This window comes from Colius striatus, chromosome 1, assembly GCF_028858725.1.
Source record: "Colius striatus isolate bColStr4 chromosome 1, bColStr4.1.hap1, whole genome shotgun sequence".
Lineage (NCBI taxonomy): Eukaryota > Metazoa > Chordata > Aves > Coliiformes > Coliidae > Colius > Colius striatus.
Genome location: NC_084759.1, coordinates 44,397,580 through 44,415,869, shown reverse-complemented (window position 1 = coordinate 44,415,869; position 18,290 = coordinate 44,397,580). Strand labels below are relative to the sequence as shown.

At 37.4% G+C, this 18,290-nt stretch overlaps 1 protein-coding gene across 6 annotated transcripts in view; it reads left to right on the top strand.

The window, feature by feature from the left end:
• The first annotated feature begins 1,737 nt into the window (after positions 1–1,737).
• RBM26 (RNA binding motif protein 26) overlaps positions 1,738–18,290 on the top strand; it is a 57,135-nt gene continuing 40,582 nt past the window's right edge. For 3 of the 6 annotated variants that reach the window (XM_061995902.1, XM_061995918.1, XM_061995892.1), the window contains exons 1-5: positions 1,739–2,208; positions 14,969–15,087; positions 15,509–15,645; positions 16,442–16,530; positions 17,092–17,330. In XM_061995902.1, the coding sequence (XP_061851886.1) occupies positions 2,138–2,208; positions 14,969–15,087; positions 15,509–15,645; positions 16,442–16,530; positions 17,092–17,330 (655 nt within the window). In that variant the 5' untranslated portion in view covers positions 1,739–2,137. Of the gene's footprint in view, positions 2,209–14,968; positions 15,088–15,508; positions 15,646–16,441; positions 16,531–17,091; positions 17,331–18,290 lie in introns of all 6 variants that reach the window. The other 3 variants (XM_061995908.1, XM_061995896.1, XM_061995926.1) reach the window with 2 other exon arrangements.

Genomic DNA, 18,290 nt, shown 5'->3' with positions numbered 1-18,290 from the left:
AAGTACTACCAGTTCATGGTGAAATAGTTCCCATGTCAGTTGAGCAGGCACCCTACCTTATAACCAAACACATCTCCTTTCACTCCTGCTATCTAGGGCTTCCTCCAATGCAATTCTGACTGCACATAACAAAGGCAGGATCTTTAGGATGAAGATCAGCCAAGACCATGGTTGCTGTCTAATCTAAGTCAATTAGCTGAAGTTCCTCTGTATTTGAGAAAACCAGGGAGGCAGCTTGTTATATATTCTCCCCTGAGAAAGGCAGAGTAAATTATTTCCTTGAAATACTTGTCACTGTTCAATCAGCTGTGCAAAAACATGTCACTCGGATGCTCAGGTGACATGCCCACCAAACTGACTGAAGTGCATTCCTCATGGACATTTTCTCTCAATGCAGAGTTAATCCAAGTTGCCAGCAAAAGCAGCAGTATATGTTAATTTTTCAAGGGAAAGATTTGCACTGGCGGGCACCACTTTTTGAGAGGCCAGTCCATGTGCTTCCACCGCTGCTGCCTCTGGGAATAGCCAAGCAGGCCTGTGGGCTCCGCTCCTCCATCAGTCGACCGTGCAAGGTCTGCCCATAGCAGTGGTGACTTCAGGAATACATGGGATTTTGCCATCAACTCCCAGGCCGGATCAATGGGCCAAGGCCAATTGCATAAGATTCAACACGACCAAGTGCTGGGTCCTGAACTTGGGCCACAACCTCAAGCAATGCTACAGGCTTGGGGCAGAGTGGCTGGAAAGCTGCCCCCTGGAAAAGGACCTGAGTGTGTTAATCGACAACTGGTCAGCAGTGTGCCCAGGTGACCAAGAAGGCCAACAACATCCTAACTTTTATCAGAAATAAGCAGTGTGACCACCAGGGCCAGGTAAGTGATTTTTGCCCTGTACTTGGTGCTGGTGATGTCACACTTTGAATACTGTGTTCAGTTTTGAGCCTCTCACTACAAGGACATTAAGGTGCTGGGGTGCATCCAGACAAAGCTGGTGAAGGGTCTAGAGAACAAGTCTTATGTGGGGGTCAGTCTCTTCTCCCCAGTAATCAATGATAGGACAAGAGGAAACGGCTTTAAGTTGCACCAGGGAAGGTTTAGATTGGACATTAGGTAAGTACTTTTTCACCAAGAGGGTTGTTAAGCATTGGAATGGTCAGAGAGGTGGTGCAGTTCCTACCCCTGGAGATCTTTGAAAGTTGTGTAAGTGAGCTGCTGAGAGACACGGCTTAGTGGTGGGCTTGGCAGCGTTATGTTAGTGGTTGGATTCAGTGGTCTTTTCTAACCAAATAATCCTATGGTTTCAGGAAGTTTGTTACGATTTTCTTTTTTTAACAACAAAATTCTGTTAGTTTCAAACATTAACGCGAGTTCGCACCACGGAGCACGAAGCACTCGCTGTGTCTCTCTCACGTTTTCCAGGGCGAGCTTCCTTATTACACCTACTCTCCTAACTACTCGAGAGGCTGAGGCACCGCTCTCCTCTCCGGCGTGGAAAGGGGCAGGTGGGAGGGGGCAGGCGGGAGGGACCAGGAGCGAGGGCGGCAACTGCCCGCCGCCAGCCAGCCCGGGCTGCGCCAATAGCCACCCCTCAACACGGCCAGCCCCGCTTCCTTTCCCTTCCCGCCCCACCTCGGCCCCGCCTCCCGGCAGCCCCCGCGCGCCTCCCGTCCTCGCGAGACTCCTTATTCTCGCGACAGCGGGGCGCCGCCATCTTACCTGCTCGCCCGCTCGCTCCGTCTGGCGCTGCGGCTCGGGGGAGGGGGGGCGGTGTGTCTCGGAGCCTCGCTCGGGGCTCACCGTTTGTCGGGCCCGTCGGCCGCGCTGCCTTCCGCCCGCCGGGGAGGCGGGAGGGGGCGGAGGAGAGAGCAACTGCGGAGTGGCCGGACCGCGCTCCCCGGTTAAGGAGCGGGGCCCGCAGGGAGCAGCCGTTCCTCGGCTGGTTCCGCCCCCTTAGTGGCGCTGGGCCTCCGGTCCTTGCCAGGCGGCTTCTGCCCAACCAGGAGGCGGCCGCAGCCTCGGCGGGTGAGGGGAGGCGCGGCGCGGCGGGAGCCGCGGTCCCGGCCGGCGGGGCGGCGTGGAGCGGACCCTGCCGCCGTTGCTGCTGCTGCCGGGGAGGCGGGGGGCCCGGGCCGCTCTGGATGGTGGTTAAAATGATCATAGAAAACTTCGAGGCGCTGAAATCCTGGCTCAGCAAAACCTTGGAGCCCATGTGAGTAGCCACGACCCTTTCACTCCTCCTCCGAAATAAATCTTCCTTTGGCACAGCGGGGATTCTCAGGGAGGGAAGCACCATGCCGGAGAGGTCCGTGAGAACATTTACCAGGATGCCCTCCCGATGCCCTTCTCCCTCCTGGCCGCCTTCTCTGGGGGGGCTACCTCTTTTCTCCCTCTCGGCACCGTTCTCGGCCGGGAGGTAGACCCTTCTCCAGAGGATGCAACTCCCCCCCCCCCTCCCCCCCCCCCCCCCCCCCCCAGCGATCGTGTTCAGCTTTCCCTTTGTAGCCCGGGGTAAGCGAGAGATAATGGGTCTCCTTGTGTAGCTCACTGTTCGCAGCCCTCGTAGAGGCCAGGTTAATAACCACGGCCTGCCGCCTTATCCAGTGACATTCTCTGATATAGCTCAGATGCTGTTGGGATGTTTTCTAGAATCCCGGGGTCTTCCCGGTAGCGTTTTCCATAGACTCGTCGCACGTAGTTCTCTTGTTTTGAGTATTTCCTCTTCCCAAATAAAAATTGCGTCAGTAGAGCACTTGGGATTAGAAACCCCAGAGAATAATTTACCTATTTGTGAATACCTGCTTGGCATCTAAGCATAACATCCATGTGAGTAATTGGGGCTCTTGAGCGAATAGTCCATATCTTCCTTTTCTAAATGGTGTTCTAGTGGAACTGAGATGTGAACTTGGTTTTAAAGGTTTCGTTTTCTGTCTGTAGACATTCTAGATCAAAGCGTGCACTTGACTTGTCATTGTGAAACACTGTTTTAATGTGTCTGAATTAACTTGCTGGAGCTTGATACGAGTCAGTAGAACTAGAATGTAAAAAATAATTTGGATATTAACTTCTGAGGTGTTTGGCTGCTGTTGGTTTAGTTCTCATGCTATCAAATGGGGAGGGGAAATGTGCATTATGGCTTCCACAGGCGTTACTTCGAAGTATATGTGTGTACATGTATAGTTTGTATGACTTATGCTGACATTACTTGAAAAAGTTGTAAAATGATGAGATATTTTTAGGAGAGCTTCACTTGTATTTTGGAGGTGTGGTGTTCTTTGTTCCATAGGGCTTAATCCAAACCACATTGAAATAGATGAGTGAACTTAATTTCAGTGGACTTTAAATTAGTTCTGCAGCAAATTATGCTGAGTGCTTTTGGATAAAAGATATGACCTTTAAGACTGTGGTAAGATCAGGTTTTTGCATTTGCAAAAGAAAAGAAAAAGTCATCTTGTAAAGGTATAGTTTTGGGAAGGTGACTTAAGTCTTCCTCTTGTCTCAATGTAAGGCAATATTACAAAAACAGAGCATGTTGTGTTCTGTGGCGATAGGTCCAGCTCGTTCTCTGGTGCATGCTCGCTGTTACTCTGGACACTTTCTTGCGTGAATATTCTCTTAGTGGCAACCAGCAGTTTGATAGCACTGTTAAATGTCCTCGGTCAAGAAACATGGAACAGTCAGTAATTAACATCGGAAAATCTTGTCATTTCCAAAATACACTTTGTTAATTTGAAATGCCAAATCATACATGGTTACCTCTTAGTTGAGTAGCTGGAAATTGATATATTAGCTTCAAAGAGTTTACAAGAAGCATTTTTTTATTCTATGAAGTCTGCTAGTGGTGTTTAAAGGAGGGATTCAGCAGACTTTAAAAAGCGTCTTACTGAGTAAATACGTTAGGTTATTTTGATTTTGCAGATCTATCCAAAATTTATTTTACAGTTTTTCAGCTCTGTTGTGAGCATTATGCATCAGGAGCTGAAGTTTAACTTTCACCAGTGAATAATAAAAGTTTCCTGTTCACAGCAGAAAATGTATCAGAAGTTTGCCAGCCAACTGTTTAGCTAGAGGTCAGAATGGTTCCTCAGTTTTTCCCTTCAAGCTCCATTCATTAGTGACATGTAGTAGAAACTTACTCTGGTAACAAACTCAGATTGCCTGATGTTTGTCTCATTGTTCGAACATTCAACTGTGTTATCTGCTAGTGGTAGTTGGCAGTTGAAGGGTGAAATTGGGGTTTTCATCTTTTGTGATCAGTGCAGTTTTCTGCTTTTTAGCAGTAAAAGGCTGAACATGTTTCTGTCAAGTTAAATGTGTGTGCACAGTTCGAACATGGTTCTCATGCTGGCAAACTATGTTGTAGGGTAGGGAATTGCTGACCTGGAGAATGTTGAGTTCTCTGAATTTTTAGCTCTGGGAAGATACAAGCCAGCAGAGACTGATAAAATTCAACTGAGTTTTGTGCAGTATCCTGTGTAACTGCATTATTCCATTAAACATTGGAATTGATGGAGAAGCATTGTCATTTCCTAGCAGTCAAATACTTTTGGAGCTTCTTCTCATCTCAGTTGTCTGAAAAGTGTGCCTACAGCCATAGCTTCTGGCAGTATGAAAATCTGAAAATTTTAATGTGCAGTTACTTGTTAAGAAGTTGAGGCAGTACTAGTACAATGCGACCCTAAATGCTGGTCATCTAGATGTGTTACCTACTGTAGCATGAAAATAATTTTTTACTTGTCTTTTCCTTTTAATTAAAAAAAATATATCACCTGATTTTATTTTGTGACTCCTTTGGGAATTTAGCTGAACAATAGGAAACTAGACTAAGGAGGGGATACCACTGTATTAGATCATTATGAAGGTATTGTCTCTGTAGGTGTCGGGAAAAGTGTATTTAAGAAGACATGTAAATAAATTTTATGTACATGTATATAGGTGTATATTTATGTATTAGTTATCTAGAGCTGAGTAGTTAAAACATGTTTTATTTTCAAGTGGTGCATTTCCAAGAAGCTGGCAGCTTTTAAAAAGGATGTTTAGCTTGTTCCAAAGGCCATAATATGTACTTCTGAAACATAATGTTTCAAAACTAGAAGATGGCAATCTCCATAAAGGTTGTTGTGTTTTATCTTTGAATTATTTTAAAGAATTATCAAGAATGCTAACTTTTTTTTTATGTGTGACGTAGCTAATGTCCAGTCCAAACCTTTGTTTTTTTGGTTGATTTCACATGATGCCTCTGGGAAACACTGTTTATAGACAAGAATGTTTGGAGGAGGGGGATGATAGAGGATTTAAATGTGAGAGTTTTTTGTTTGTTTGTGGTGGTTTGTTAGTTTTTTTGTATGTTTGTTTTGGACTACTCTAATGCCTTTGTCAAAGCCTTGGCAATCCTCCATTCAAACACTCCTTTTTTGGGTTTGGTCTCCTTGCAGTGAGGCAGAAACTGCAAATGCTACCATGCTTGAGTACTTAAACAGACCAGCTCTGCTTGAGGATAGTAGTTTGCTAATATCTTTCCGTAGCTCTCAATGGGGAGGCTGCTTTTGTGGTTTTTAGAAATAACTCTTTGAGCAGCTCAGTTTGGTGTATAGTGAATTATAAATATGCACACAGAACCATGACAGATACAGCTATGAGAGTGTAGTACCAGTGCAAACAAAGTGGCAAGAGTATTTTTTTGTGCTGTGGCTGCTCTGTATTTGACTGGAGCTATCTCGTATGTTCTATTCCAGTCAGCTCTGTAAAGAAGGCATTTGTTAACAGTTGTCTTTGTTGCTTCCAGACAGCAGTATGCTTAGTTTCTAGTGTTACACACTTTTTCTTGTCCATGACATGGTTCCTGTGAAGTGTTGAAAAATAGTGTTAATCTTGGAATACAGACTTAGGTCCATCACTTCTAACTGTGTCTGTACTAACAAGAACCTCATTGAGCCATATCTATTGTGATGGGTTTCTTTTCTGCGTGTCCATTGTAAATCCTGTATAAACTGTGTCTATAATCCTTGCTGGAATATCAGGATCTGTCTTGGCAAAGTTCCAAGTAGACATGTCTTTTTAGTTTGTTTTTTTTTTTTCTTGAATTTGTTTGAATCTCTACCTGTGAAAAAAACTTATCTGTTTTTTTTACTAATACTGCACTCACCATTTTGCCTTTTAAAATATTGTAATGTTCTCCCCCTTGCCCTAATTTTTCACAGTGGAAAATTTTGTTGTTTTTAATTACTTTGCGTAACATAAATTTAATTAAAATCTTCCATGGGCCTACTGAATTTTACTTAAAACTTGATTAAGGCTTCCATATCTAATTTTTTCCACTTTACTGTATTTATGTTTTTGTGAACATTTGTTCATGTACTAAATCAACCTTGCAAGGAAGATGAAAAAATACTTAAAATAATGTTTATACATAATTCAGGCATACCTCATTAAAATGGAAAGTTTTTTTTATATAGCTTAATTCTGTAAGTGGTCATGGTGGTGTAACTGCTTAGGGCATTGGGAATAAAATCCAAATTTGTTTTCCAAATAAAATATTCCAATGATAAATATACTAAAAATATTCTTATGGAAAATGCTAAGCTCAGGTGTTTGGTTATGTATTCACTGCTCTGTTTTTGTTTGTTACACTATTCAACTTTTCTTTGTTAAATGTCGTCATATACTTTGGTTATTTAGATCTTTACTTAATTGTTAGTGAGTAGGTATCTTCCCGCAATTATTTAAGAAAGGTAGCATATAAAAAAGGTTTAATAATGGTATAAGGAATATGCTAATAAGCCAAAATACTGAAAGAATAGAAATAAATTAAAATTAAAAACTTTAACATTCCTTTCCCACATATGTGTGGGATATCATCCTACCAGTAACACTTATCAGCCCACCACGATGTTTCACTCTTATTTCCCATGAAACTTCCTAAGAACTTCAAAAGCAATAGGTGTTTTTCTTCGTTTCACTTGCTCTGTTAACGCTTTACATCAAGTTGTTTATAAGTAATATAAGTAAAACACAGATACATGTCATTGATGTGTCACTCGATACTAGTGAAGTTACTCTTCTACATCTGTAATGAAACTTGACTTAGTTCACCTGACTCATGGAGAGCTGCCATACTTGAGAAATCGAGATTCCTAATGTAGAATCCTGATTCTTCTGAGGATCTGTATAAAATACTGTGATAGAATGAAAATAGTTGGAAACAGAAAATAAAGAGGAGAGAATTGTTCTTGTGTCAGGAAACCCTTTGTATTCTCACACTGAATGTCAGCAGCAAAATGGAACCCTTTGGCTGCATTGCAGGTCAGAGACACTGATGATTTTTTCTTTCTCTATTGAGTATGTTTTGGACAACCAGCAAGCTGACAGCTTTTCTTCCACATGAGAGCTGTCTTGAATCTAGAGATGGCATTTTAAGCTGCTGGTTGGTTACTGGTTGCGACTGCATGAACATGTCAGATCAGGATATGATAATTTAGAACTATTGTAATGACATCAGTAACTTATGTAACAGCATTGGATACTGTTGAGTTCATCAGCGTATTTCTGTTACTTTGAGTTCTGTTAATGAAGGGTTAATGAAAATAATCATTAGTAGACCAGTCCTCATCTAAGTAACTCCTCAAGATAAAAGTTGAAGCTTGCTGAAGGAGTCTGTAATTCATTTTACTTACTGGACACTTCAACTTTTAATAGATTTTTTTACTTTCCAGTACCAACCCTACCAAATGGTACAACTGCCTAAATTACAGTAGCTGCTCTGCCCAATATGCAATGGACATTTTTCTGCCCCCACTTGGCCCTGCAAATATGAATGGTGTGTATCAGCCTTTAAAACAGTGTCCACCTTGGCTCATGTCAAGAACTGAGCAGATTTCTAGAGACGTGTAAATATTAATCTTTAAGCAACAAAATTAGATTTAACCTGTAAATTCCCAGTATCAGAATACAACAAATAACATGTACCTACTTGTTATTTCCTTTACAGAAAGACCATTCTTTACCCAGAGGACTTCAGACATGCTTTTGTGGTTTCAGTGTATTGTGGTAGTTAAAAGTTGTCAAGAAACTAGTTTCAGGATTTACAGTGCCTTTTTTGATCTGTACATTTGTTTAAAAAAAAAAAAAGGAAAAAAACCTCATTTTGCCATCTTGAAGTAGCACGTGTGCACTGTCTTTGTCCAAAATGAAGTCTAGATTGAGAGTCTTGGCATTAACTTGAAATGAAGACAATGAAATATATCCGAATGAACAAGCAGTCCTTTTGGTTACAAGGAAACTTGATGGAAGAGTCTTTTCTGTCCTAACTAGTCTCCCTCCTCCAAGCACACTTTTTTCCCTAATTGAGTAACCGTGTTTACTTTGTGAGAACTGTCAGATTACAGTTTAGGATCTTGAGAATTTATTTTTTTTCACTGGATGATAAAAAAGTTACATACCTTATAGTTAAACACTGCTTATGTAGATCTTCCTTCATTTTCCAAACATTTCACAAGAGCGTAGAATTTGGAATGCTAGATTTTTTTTTTTCATAGAAAATTTTGAATTAAGTTACATTGCCAAAAAGCATAAAAATAAAATTAATTTTCTGTGTAATGGTTGAGTTGTTGTCTAATAACTGTAAAGTCTAAGAAGCAATTTGCTTTGCTGTGCCAGTGAGATCTTCAGCAAAATATTGTCCTCTTGTGAAACTGATTTCTGTGGGATTTATCACAGTGTCATAGTACCAGGTCTGCAACACATACTGTAGATACTAATTTTTAAGAAATGGCCAGAAATAATTAGTCTTTTAGAGCTTCAGTTGAAAGTGATTATTTCACTTGTTAGAACTAACTTAAATTATGAATTGTGGCAGAAGGGACATCATAGCAGTGGAGGTGTTTTTCTGAGAGGAAAATATCTGGATTCAGGTATGTCAGACCTTTCCTCAACCTAATTAGTTATTACTTTAGAAGACTTCAACTTGGTATATATATATGTAGGAAATCTGGAATATATATCTTTACTCATTCAGTGCTTTGCCATGTTGGAAAACATTATTCGAGGAAGTAGGATAGACAATGTTAACAAGCCATCTAAATATGTGAAATTTCAGGTGTACCAAGAACTTCACAACTAGAATTCTTGAGTCTTCTTACCATTTTTTAATTCTTTGCATTTCTTCCTCATTCTCTTGGTTTAAGAATTGATCAGGTGGGATTTTTCTTGCTGTCAGTGTATTTGAGCAGAAGTCCTAGTGGCCTTATGTTCAATATTTGCTTGTTGGAGAGTTCAGAGCCCTGTTGGGGAGACAGGCCCAAAGTTCTTACTTGATCGTGATTTAGTCCAACAGAGACTTTCAGATTTGCCTTTCTTTTTGTTGCCTTTTACATTAGAAAATACTCAAACAACATGTTTTGCCTTTCTATTTGAATGTCTGTTTTTGTACTTATGCTTAAAGTCATTCTTAGGCACTAACCTGACAAACTATATTCTCTGCGTACTGTATTCAAAGTTTGTGGTTATTCTTTTTTAAGACTTGGGAGATAATTCATATATGCTTCTATTAATTATCTTTAAAAAATGGTTGTTCTGCAATATTAATGTACAAAGATATTTTACTGCTTTAGCTTATCTGCCTTTTTAAATTACTTTTAGTTAGTTTGGCAAAGTGTAAGTCAGTATATACTCTTCTGTACAGTACACCAGTAACATCTTTTTGCAAGCAACTGTGTGTATTCCACAACCACTCTAAGTTAAAGAATAATGCCTGTAATGGCATGGTAATTATCAAAGTGAATTCTTGGAACATAGTATTCTACATTTTAAAATATGTAAACATAAGTATTCAAAATTGATAGATGGAGCAATATTTAATGAATTGCAAAGTATTTTAAAAGAAAGAATACAGAGAAGTGAGTCCTCTTCAGCCAAATTGCTTTCTTTCTCAAACATTCATTATTAAAAAAAAAAGTATTTAACACGTAAATTTACTCTCAACTACTTCAGCTTTATTCTTCTGCTTTACTGCCTATATATGAAATGGTAATGTCAAATACTGACTGCAAAACCAGACGAGATCAGAAACAAAGGATTTTTAGCATTTCTGTGATGTTTGTTGCAGTTGTGAACTCTTGCTCCTACAACTGAACAAAATATTTGATTGGGTGATACTTTTGTCTTTAAAGCTTTTCTCTTGTGATTAGTAGTTGAAGGTATCCAGATCATTCTCTGAAGAACATGTAGGGCTCTAGCAAGACAATTCTTCAATTTATGCCTGACATTATATACTGTTTATTAAAGCAGATATACTAATCTCCCTTGTTCAATATAGAGCAGTAGACAGTGTGTATTCTGAGTACAGACGTGCAAAAAAGGCGTTACTAGACACAAAACCATTTAGCATTACTAGTTAGGATCCTATATGATGTAAGTGGGTGTAAGAAAGCATGCTGTGGTGTTTAATTGTAGCAGCCTCTAGGATGCACTTGCTGCAGTGAAAATGAGTTCACATTACTTGTGCCAACTGTGTTTTGTTTGTTAGAAAACATGAAAGAGAAAACTGGAAGACAAATGCATGATTATTCATGCTTAGTGGTGCTTCCAGCACATGCCTACAAAAAGTTGAGGGGATGTAGATAGGGGATTTTATGAAGAAATGTTGTTTCCAATGCATGTGAACATTTTTCTAGGAGTCAAATTTTAGTATAAGAATGAACTTACATCTAAACTTCTGTCACACTTTTAAGATATGGATTCTGCTTATACTCAGATCTGTGATTTATGACACTGTATTCAAATTAGGTATCTAACAGTTGAAAATGTATGTAATTTGGTGGACACTAATATTGAAATATACATTTATTTTTAATTTTGAAGGCAACTTAGACATTTGAAATGTGTAGGTGGTATACACATTTTTCTGAATTGTCACTGACTTTTTCTCTGTTAGTCTCATAATCTTTGAGATTATTTCATGAAATATACTGCATAATAAGTCCTTGTGCTACATCATCTGTTTTGGTTCCATAGCATGGGTTCCTTTCTTGTTTCATTTAAAATGCTATCAACTTTATAAAACATTGTCAATGATATGTGCATAAAATACAAGGCAGAGATTTAGAAAAATTGATAAAGCTAGCTCAAAGTAAGTGAAAAATTCATGTATGCACAACAAAGATACAGCAAGCTTACTGCATATTACACACAGAGACTACTCTTCAGTAAGAAAATACTGTCAAACTGGAGAACATAATGTGTTTATCATAAAAATTCAAGACTCCTATAATCTAAACTAGTATATTTTGACTAAACCAAAGAATGGAGACTTTATTCACAACATTTCAAAATGCAGTTTGAATGAAAGAATAGAAATTGTTTTTAAAAAAAAATCTCTAAGCAAAACCAGTAACAATCATATCTGTAGTTTTAATATCTATAAAGAACCGAAATTTTCAATCAGATCTTCTTTATTCACGGTTCTTTAAAAGTTCACTTTCATGAAACCAGTTGCTCCTCTCTTCCACCAGTTCAGGTAGCTAGCAAGTTAATTTTAGCATCATCTTAATTAAAAAAACGCAAACAATTTTTATGAGTCTGAAAAGCAATAAAAGATCAGACTGTAGCCTTATTAAATTTGTGTAAAATACTAGGTACAGCAACAAGCATGGTCTTCACGGTAGTGTGGAGAAAACAGATCAGTTGTTTGTGGTTTCTTTTCAAGCTCCAAAAAACAGGTGAGGAAGAAAGACACTGATATTTCAAGTCAGTACATAAAAGGATACAGTACATAAAAGGGAGTCAGCCTTTGTCTGCTTAAAGATTGTTTGCAGTTCAGTTTTAAAAAATGAAAAGAAATCACCTGAAATCATATTGTCAATTTACATAAACATTTCCTCTCTCTCATTGTACTCATATTCATTATTACTTAATTAGCATCAATTTGAAGTAATTAATCTGTTAGTATTTCTCAAAAGATAGTATCTGTTCAATAGCCAAAATAAATAGAGTTTTAACTTGAAAGCATGTTAAGTTCTTCCTGTTGTGTACAGGGAAATTTCTACACTTAGAAATTGAATAACAGAGTTCAGTACAATTTTGCATTGTTTTCATGTGGGATTTTATCACATGCAGAGTGATAAATGCTAAAATGGTTCCACAGGAGGAAGTGATTATATGTTTTGGAAATTAAAACTACATTTGTGTACATTTTTATTGACGATATTTTCTTGAGAGTGTCTTGGACTTCCACAGATAGATTTAAATTTTGAGGCCATTCTGGGGTGTACAATGTTGCTAAGATTTCCAAAATCATCATGATGGGAAGAGGTGAAAGCACTAATTGTTTGGAGATGTGTTTGGACGATGTTTGTCCATTTGGAATTGTGTTTCTTTGATCGTTTGTTTTGTTACACCTTTTGGGGTCTAGGTTGCTTTCCTGACAATATTTTCCATTTCTACTCTGTAATGAGAGAGGAATTGCTTTAAGCTGAACATGATGTTGTTATATAATCAGTATTGTGGGAGCTGGCAAATTAAAGTACATTATAGTAGTTAACAGTGATGAGTTTTTACCTTCTAGACTGGCTTTCGTTTTTAAATCTTTTGTCAGCAGATTTTGAACAGTGACAGATATCAGTTTGTATTATCAAAGGAGAAGCAAATTTGTGGAAATTGAAATGAAAAAAATAATCTTTTAGCTGACTTTTGTGAAGAATAGAAAGGAGAAAAGAATGGAAAATTATATCATGTGAAGTTTGCCTCCTCCTCCTCCAAATTGTTTTCCTGTTATGACTATAGATAGATAATATGAAAATAGCACACACCAAATTTCCAAGGTGTGATTCAGCTTGAAACTGCAACAGGACTGAAAAGCTGTAGTGACATTGAAGTTGCATTGAGCAACAGTGAATAAAGAACTTTGCAAGTTCAAGCATTGAGAAGTTGTGAAATGCTGGCTTTAGGGCCTCCTGGGCATTCTATTGGATGAGAAACCCTCATTGCAGCTTATGATGAAAACACTGTTTAATATCATACTTTCAGATAATCTGCTCGGATGATGCACTCAAGTGCTAGCAGTGTGAAAGGAAGTGTACAGTTCTGCTCTCACTTTAGGAGATTATGTGCCTACTGCCAAGATGTCTTGGTGCTTCAACGCCATCTTCCGAATGGGAGCAGAACAGATGATTGTTGAAGGAAAATACTTGTGAAGAATTTTCAGTGTACAATGTTTTTGATTAACTGTGTATGTTTGCATTTTGTTGCTTTAGTGTGAAATCCCATCTCCTGTGTCTATAAATAATGCAGGCTGATACCGAATACTGTGGTACATCCCCATGCAGTTTAAGATGCTTTTATGGCATGAAGTTGCCCTGTTACCTGCTTTCTAGAGATGCTGTGTTATGTTTGAAGCTCTGACCTTTAACTTCAGAGAACTCTCTGCTGGGCTGTCCAGAAGATCTCCTGAGACTAGATAGTGACCAATCTCCTTCCTTTCCTTTGTGGATATGTTTGCATGGAGGATGTTGCTTACTAGGCCAGAGGTAGTTTTGTTTTTGAGAAGAATTAGGTAGCATGTTATGATGATACATTTAGTTTCTTCTGCACAGTGTCTAAAGTACTTGCCATAAATGATCAACATTCAGATCTATAATTAAGTTTCAGCATTGATATTTCATTTGTTTTATTGTGGAAAAGATTAGGAACTGCTGTTTTATTCCTTCAGATATCTGGATATCTATGCTGGAGCACTATTTAGGTGACACCATATTCAGTGCAACTCCCTGACACAGTTTCATTTTTCTTATTTCTCAGTTTTGCTAGAGAGACTGTACAGACAGGATATATCAGTGTGAGGGGTGTTTTTTGTTTTTTTGGGATTTTTTTTTTTGTTGTTTTTGTTTTGGTTTTGGGTTTTTTTTTTTTTTGTTTTTTTTCCTCCCCTCCGATGTATTTCTTTAAAATGCAACTTTGGTTATTAACATTGACCACCACCCAAACAATTTAGCTGCATCATGGCCATTGTGTGTGTTTTGGTTTACGTGAAATAATAGGATTCAATGGTTTAAGAAAATGTCGCTATTTTTCATGGTAAACCAGTTTCTTACCATTTCATTAGTTACTGACTTGGAATTATGAAGTGTGAAATGGCTTTCTTCAGTAGTCTTGCTTGCTTTGTCAGGTTTTACCCCTGCAAAGTTCGTTGTAGATTATTATTTGTGAAACATTACAATAAAATTATGTCAGCTATAGTAAATGATGTTCTACATCATGTGGATATACAGCTTACTTTGTTCTAAGTTCTCTGTTGATATGTATGAGACAATCAGCTTCTACACTGAAGTATTCCATACTTAATTTTGGATTGAATTTAGATGTCTAAAATAGTTAATGATCCTCTAAATTCCCTTCACTGTCTCTATGCCTCTTTGAGATTTCTGTAATAACATTATATGAATGCTTTTTCCTTAGGCTTTCAAAATTAAGTTTTTTCAATTAGTCTGCTTTTTATGGTGTTCGTATGAGACTAGTAATAAGATTGTTTAAAAATATATTTAAGAGAAAATCTCTTACAGTCTGAATTTTTTATGACATAGATCACTTCTGCTGTTATCAGTGCATTAATTTGTAATTGGACTGACTTTTCCCCATTGACAGTCAGTGTTACACTTAAAATTACTGATTTAATTTTGAAAATTATGGAAGTATTTATTGTATTTTTTTTAAGACTATTAGGCAGTTGAGACTCTTTCATTGTAAATAGTTGTTGCTTACTACGAGATGCTTCTTGCCATATTGTTTGGAAATACTCTAGGCAATTACTTTGCCAGAAAAGAAAGGTGATACTCAGCAGTCTTACACATATAGACTCAGAAAATACCCCTGAGTGTTTTTCCAGTTACCTCAGTAGGAAACTTTACTCCTTTGTATGTATCAATCATACTGGTTTCAGGTATTAACTTCTGTAATTTAATGGCTTTTTTTTTCCCCCCTAGATGTGATGCAGATCCGTCTGCGCTAGCTAAATATGTTCTGGCTTTGGTAAAGAAAGATAAAAGCGAAAAGGAACTAAAGGCATTGTGTGTTGATCAGCTGGATGTATTTCTTCAGAAAGGTATGGTCTTTAACATGTTACTTGAAAATATGTAATTCAATTTTCATCAAGAAATTTGTTCTAAAAACAGGTGTAGAGCACAATATGCATATAACAGGTGTCTGGTTTGTGTCTATTAGTATTCCTGGAAGAGAATTGTGAATGTTAAAGAGCTATTGCCAGAATTAGAAGTACACAACCTCTCTATGTATTCCAGAAATAGTCTTAGAGATGTTTTCTTATGAGACTTCAAATAATTCAAGGTTTATTGACATGTTTCATGACTCTGTAAATGTCCTTTTAAAATTAACAACAGAGTATTAAAAACAATACTTGTCTTTATTCTTTTTGGTGGAACTTGATTTTGTTTTTTTAAAAAAGATTTATTTTTGAAGCAATTGAAACTTTGACTAATGGATGCTTATACACACTTTACTTTTAGAAACTCAGATATTTGTGGAAAAACTGTTTGATGCTGTGAATACCAAAAGCTATCTACCTCCACCAGAACAGCCATCATCAGGAAGCCTGAAAGTAGAATTTTTTCAGCACCAAGAAAAAGAGACAAAAAAAGAAGAGGTAGGCATTGATTTATTTTAAATTTATGTCTTTTTTCTCATTCCTGTAGTTTGCTTATGTGGTTCAACTTCATCGTGTTTATGTGTTTTTTAGTAATAGTCCCAAAACTTAAGACTGCAGAATGGAGATGGAGATTCAAAGGTAAACCAAAGTGATTCAGATTAGGCAAACATAAATAAAGTTGAGTAGTGTAGGAATTGGAGTACAATCTACACTAGTTCTTAACTAAAAAAACTAAACCAACAATCCTGAGAAATGACATAGTTCAATTCAGCGTAAATCTAGACTACCATTCTTAATGGCAGTCCTCATTCCTCTGTCCTTATTCTAAACATGAGTGTTTATGTTGTTCTTTGAGCCAGTAGAGTAGGTTTGTCCTTTTCAACAGCAGCCTAGATTTGGCTGTATGAAAACTTATAACCATAATCTGAAACAGCTAAGCGGCTGATGAAGTAACTTGTTGAGTATTCATGTCTTTCCAGATCTATCACTGCATCTTAGTATGGATTTTTATCCACCTGTAGAAAAAGTCAGATGTATTTTCAGTGCAGCACAATAAGAATTGCTTATTCTGCTTTATTTTCTCCTAACTCATGTTTTTGAATATTCCTAAAAATAAAAACCTAATACAAAGATTCTGTAATTGTGCTAGATGCAAAAATACTGTTTCAATTTAGTCTTACTTCTGACTTTACTTAGCATTTTGTTGTTTTTTTTTTTTTAGTTTATTTGATTGTGCAGAAGTCTCCATTATAGCATACTCACGTTTTATCTAATGTATATACTTTAAATTCAGATAGTTAAAGAGGAAGAGCGAGAGAAAAAGTTTTCTAGAAGATTAAATCATAGCCCTCCTCAATCAAGTTCTCGCTACAGAGATACCAGGTAATAAATCTTGTTTAACCTCTTGTATCAGGTTTGGATTTTTACTAAAATTACTAAATATAAAACATTACTAAATTAAATATTTTCTTTCTGTATTATCAATAAGCCTAAAAATAATACTTTTATTACTTTTATATATATTGCTGTTGTACGAATGGCAAGTATGTAAGCGACAGTGTAAACTGTCCTTGAGTTGTGCATAAATGCCACGTTTGAGTTCTGTGGCTTATTTTTGTTAGATTTATGGTTTCTATTACAATACATACTCTGCTCCGTATTCAGATGAATTGTGATAATTTTAATTTAGAAGCCTTCCCTTCAATAACTGTTTCCTTTTTGCTGTTTTGAACTTGTAGGTGCAGTATTAGGCAGAAAAAATCATAAACCAAATGAAAGAATTTTTAAAGTTTATCTGAGAAGAAAGGAAGGGCCATAGTTAGATCCCATTTGTAGTTTTGCTCTAATTTTCCATTTCCTGAGGTTTTCAGTGGTAGCTAAGGTTTTTAATTATGGCTTCATAATTCTCATAATGAACTTGTAATTTAAAAATTACATGTTTAGAAGCCGTGATGAAAGGAAAAAAGATGAACGTTCTCGGAAGAGAGATTATGACCGAAATCCTCCCAGAAGAGATTCCTACAGGGATCGATACAACAGGAGAAGAGGGAGGAGTCGGAGCTACAGCAGGAGTCGAAGTAGAAGTTGGAGCAAAGAGAGATTGCGAGACCGGGATCGAGACCGGAGCAGAAGCCGGAGCAGAACACGAAGCAGAGGTACCAACAGTTGGTCTCTAAAATACGGTGAATGTTGCCTACAAAATTTAAACACTAAACTTAAACACTATATTCACAATGTACCAAAATTTCCTGTATTGTTCTTGTTTCTTTGTTCAAATTTAGTTTGATTTTCAGTGGAAATAAGGCTGATGTGATTATGTTTTCAGTGTTGTTTTTCCCTTCTTTTCCTGCATTTTTCTCTAATACCTTTGACTGTCCTGGCCACTTCTAAGCAGTGTTGTAAGAGAAACAGAAAAATCTGAGTTAATTACCTTCTGTTAAGTTTTAGGAAAGACATAATCTGATGTGGGAAGATACAGAGATTAATACCTATCTGTGGTGGTAGAACTGGCAGAAATTATCTCTTTAGCAGCAAATGACTTGTCGAACAGTGGCAGCTCTGTTCTTTTTGTTTTGTCCCCTCCTTGGTGTCACAGGGAGGGACTGAAATTATTGCAGGAGGTATTTGTGTTTGTATACATATCTGTAAGACTTAAGACTTCAGTACCGTAGTTTTTCAAGTGAAACTATTTTTAAAAGCTAAGCTATCTATTCAGCTGAAAATATTGCTTTTTTTCCTGCACCAATCGTTGTTACTGATAAATTGGAAAAGATCACTGAGAGTCGTTTTATAACTTTATTCTGTTTTAGACAGTGTAGAGGTAAAAATAGTCTAGTTTAAGTCTCCTGTATATCATCTTCTTTCAATAGAATGAGCCTTGGTAAATAAGCCTCAAAAGTAGGAATGCAGAATTCCTGAAAATATGCAAGCAGGTATTTTTCAAAGGACTTATGAACAAGCAAGTTATGTAATGTGCAGCAGTTTAACTAAAAGATTACAGTGTTATTAAATATTTAAGGCTTATTTTACATAAACTGCAATGATAATATCTTATAGACCATATCCTATAGTGACAGTTTCGTTTCTTTTTCTAAGCACATTAACAAAAGCCTGTTTTGCTTACACTTATCGGCCATCTTTAA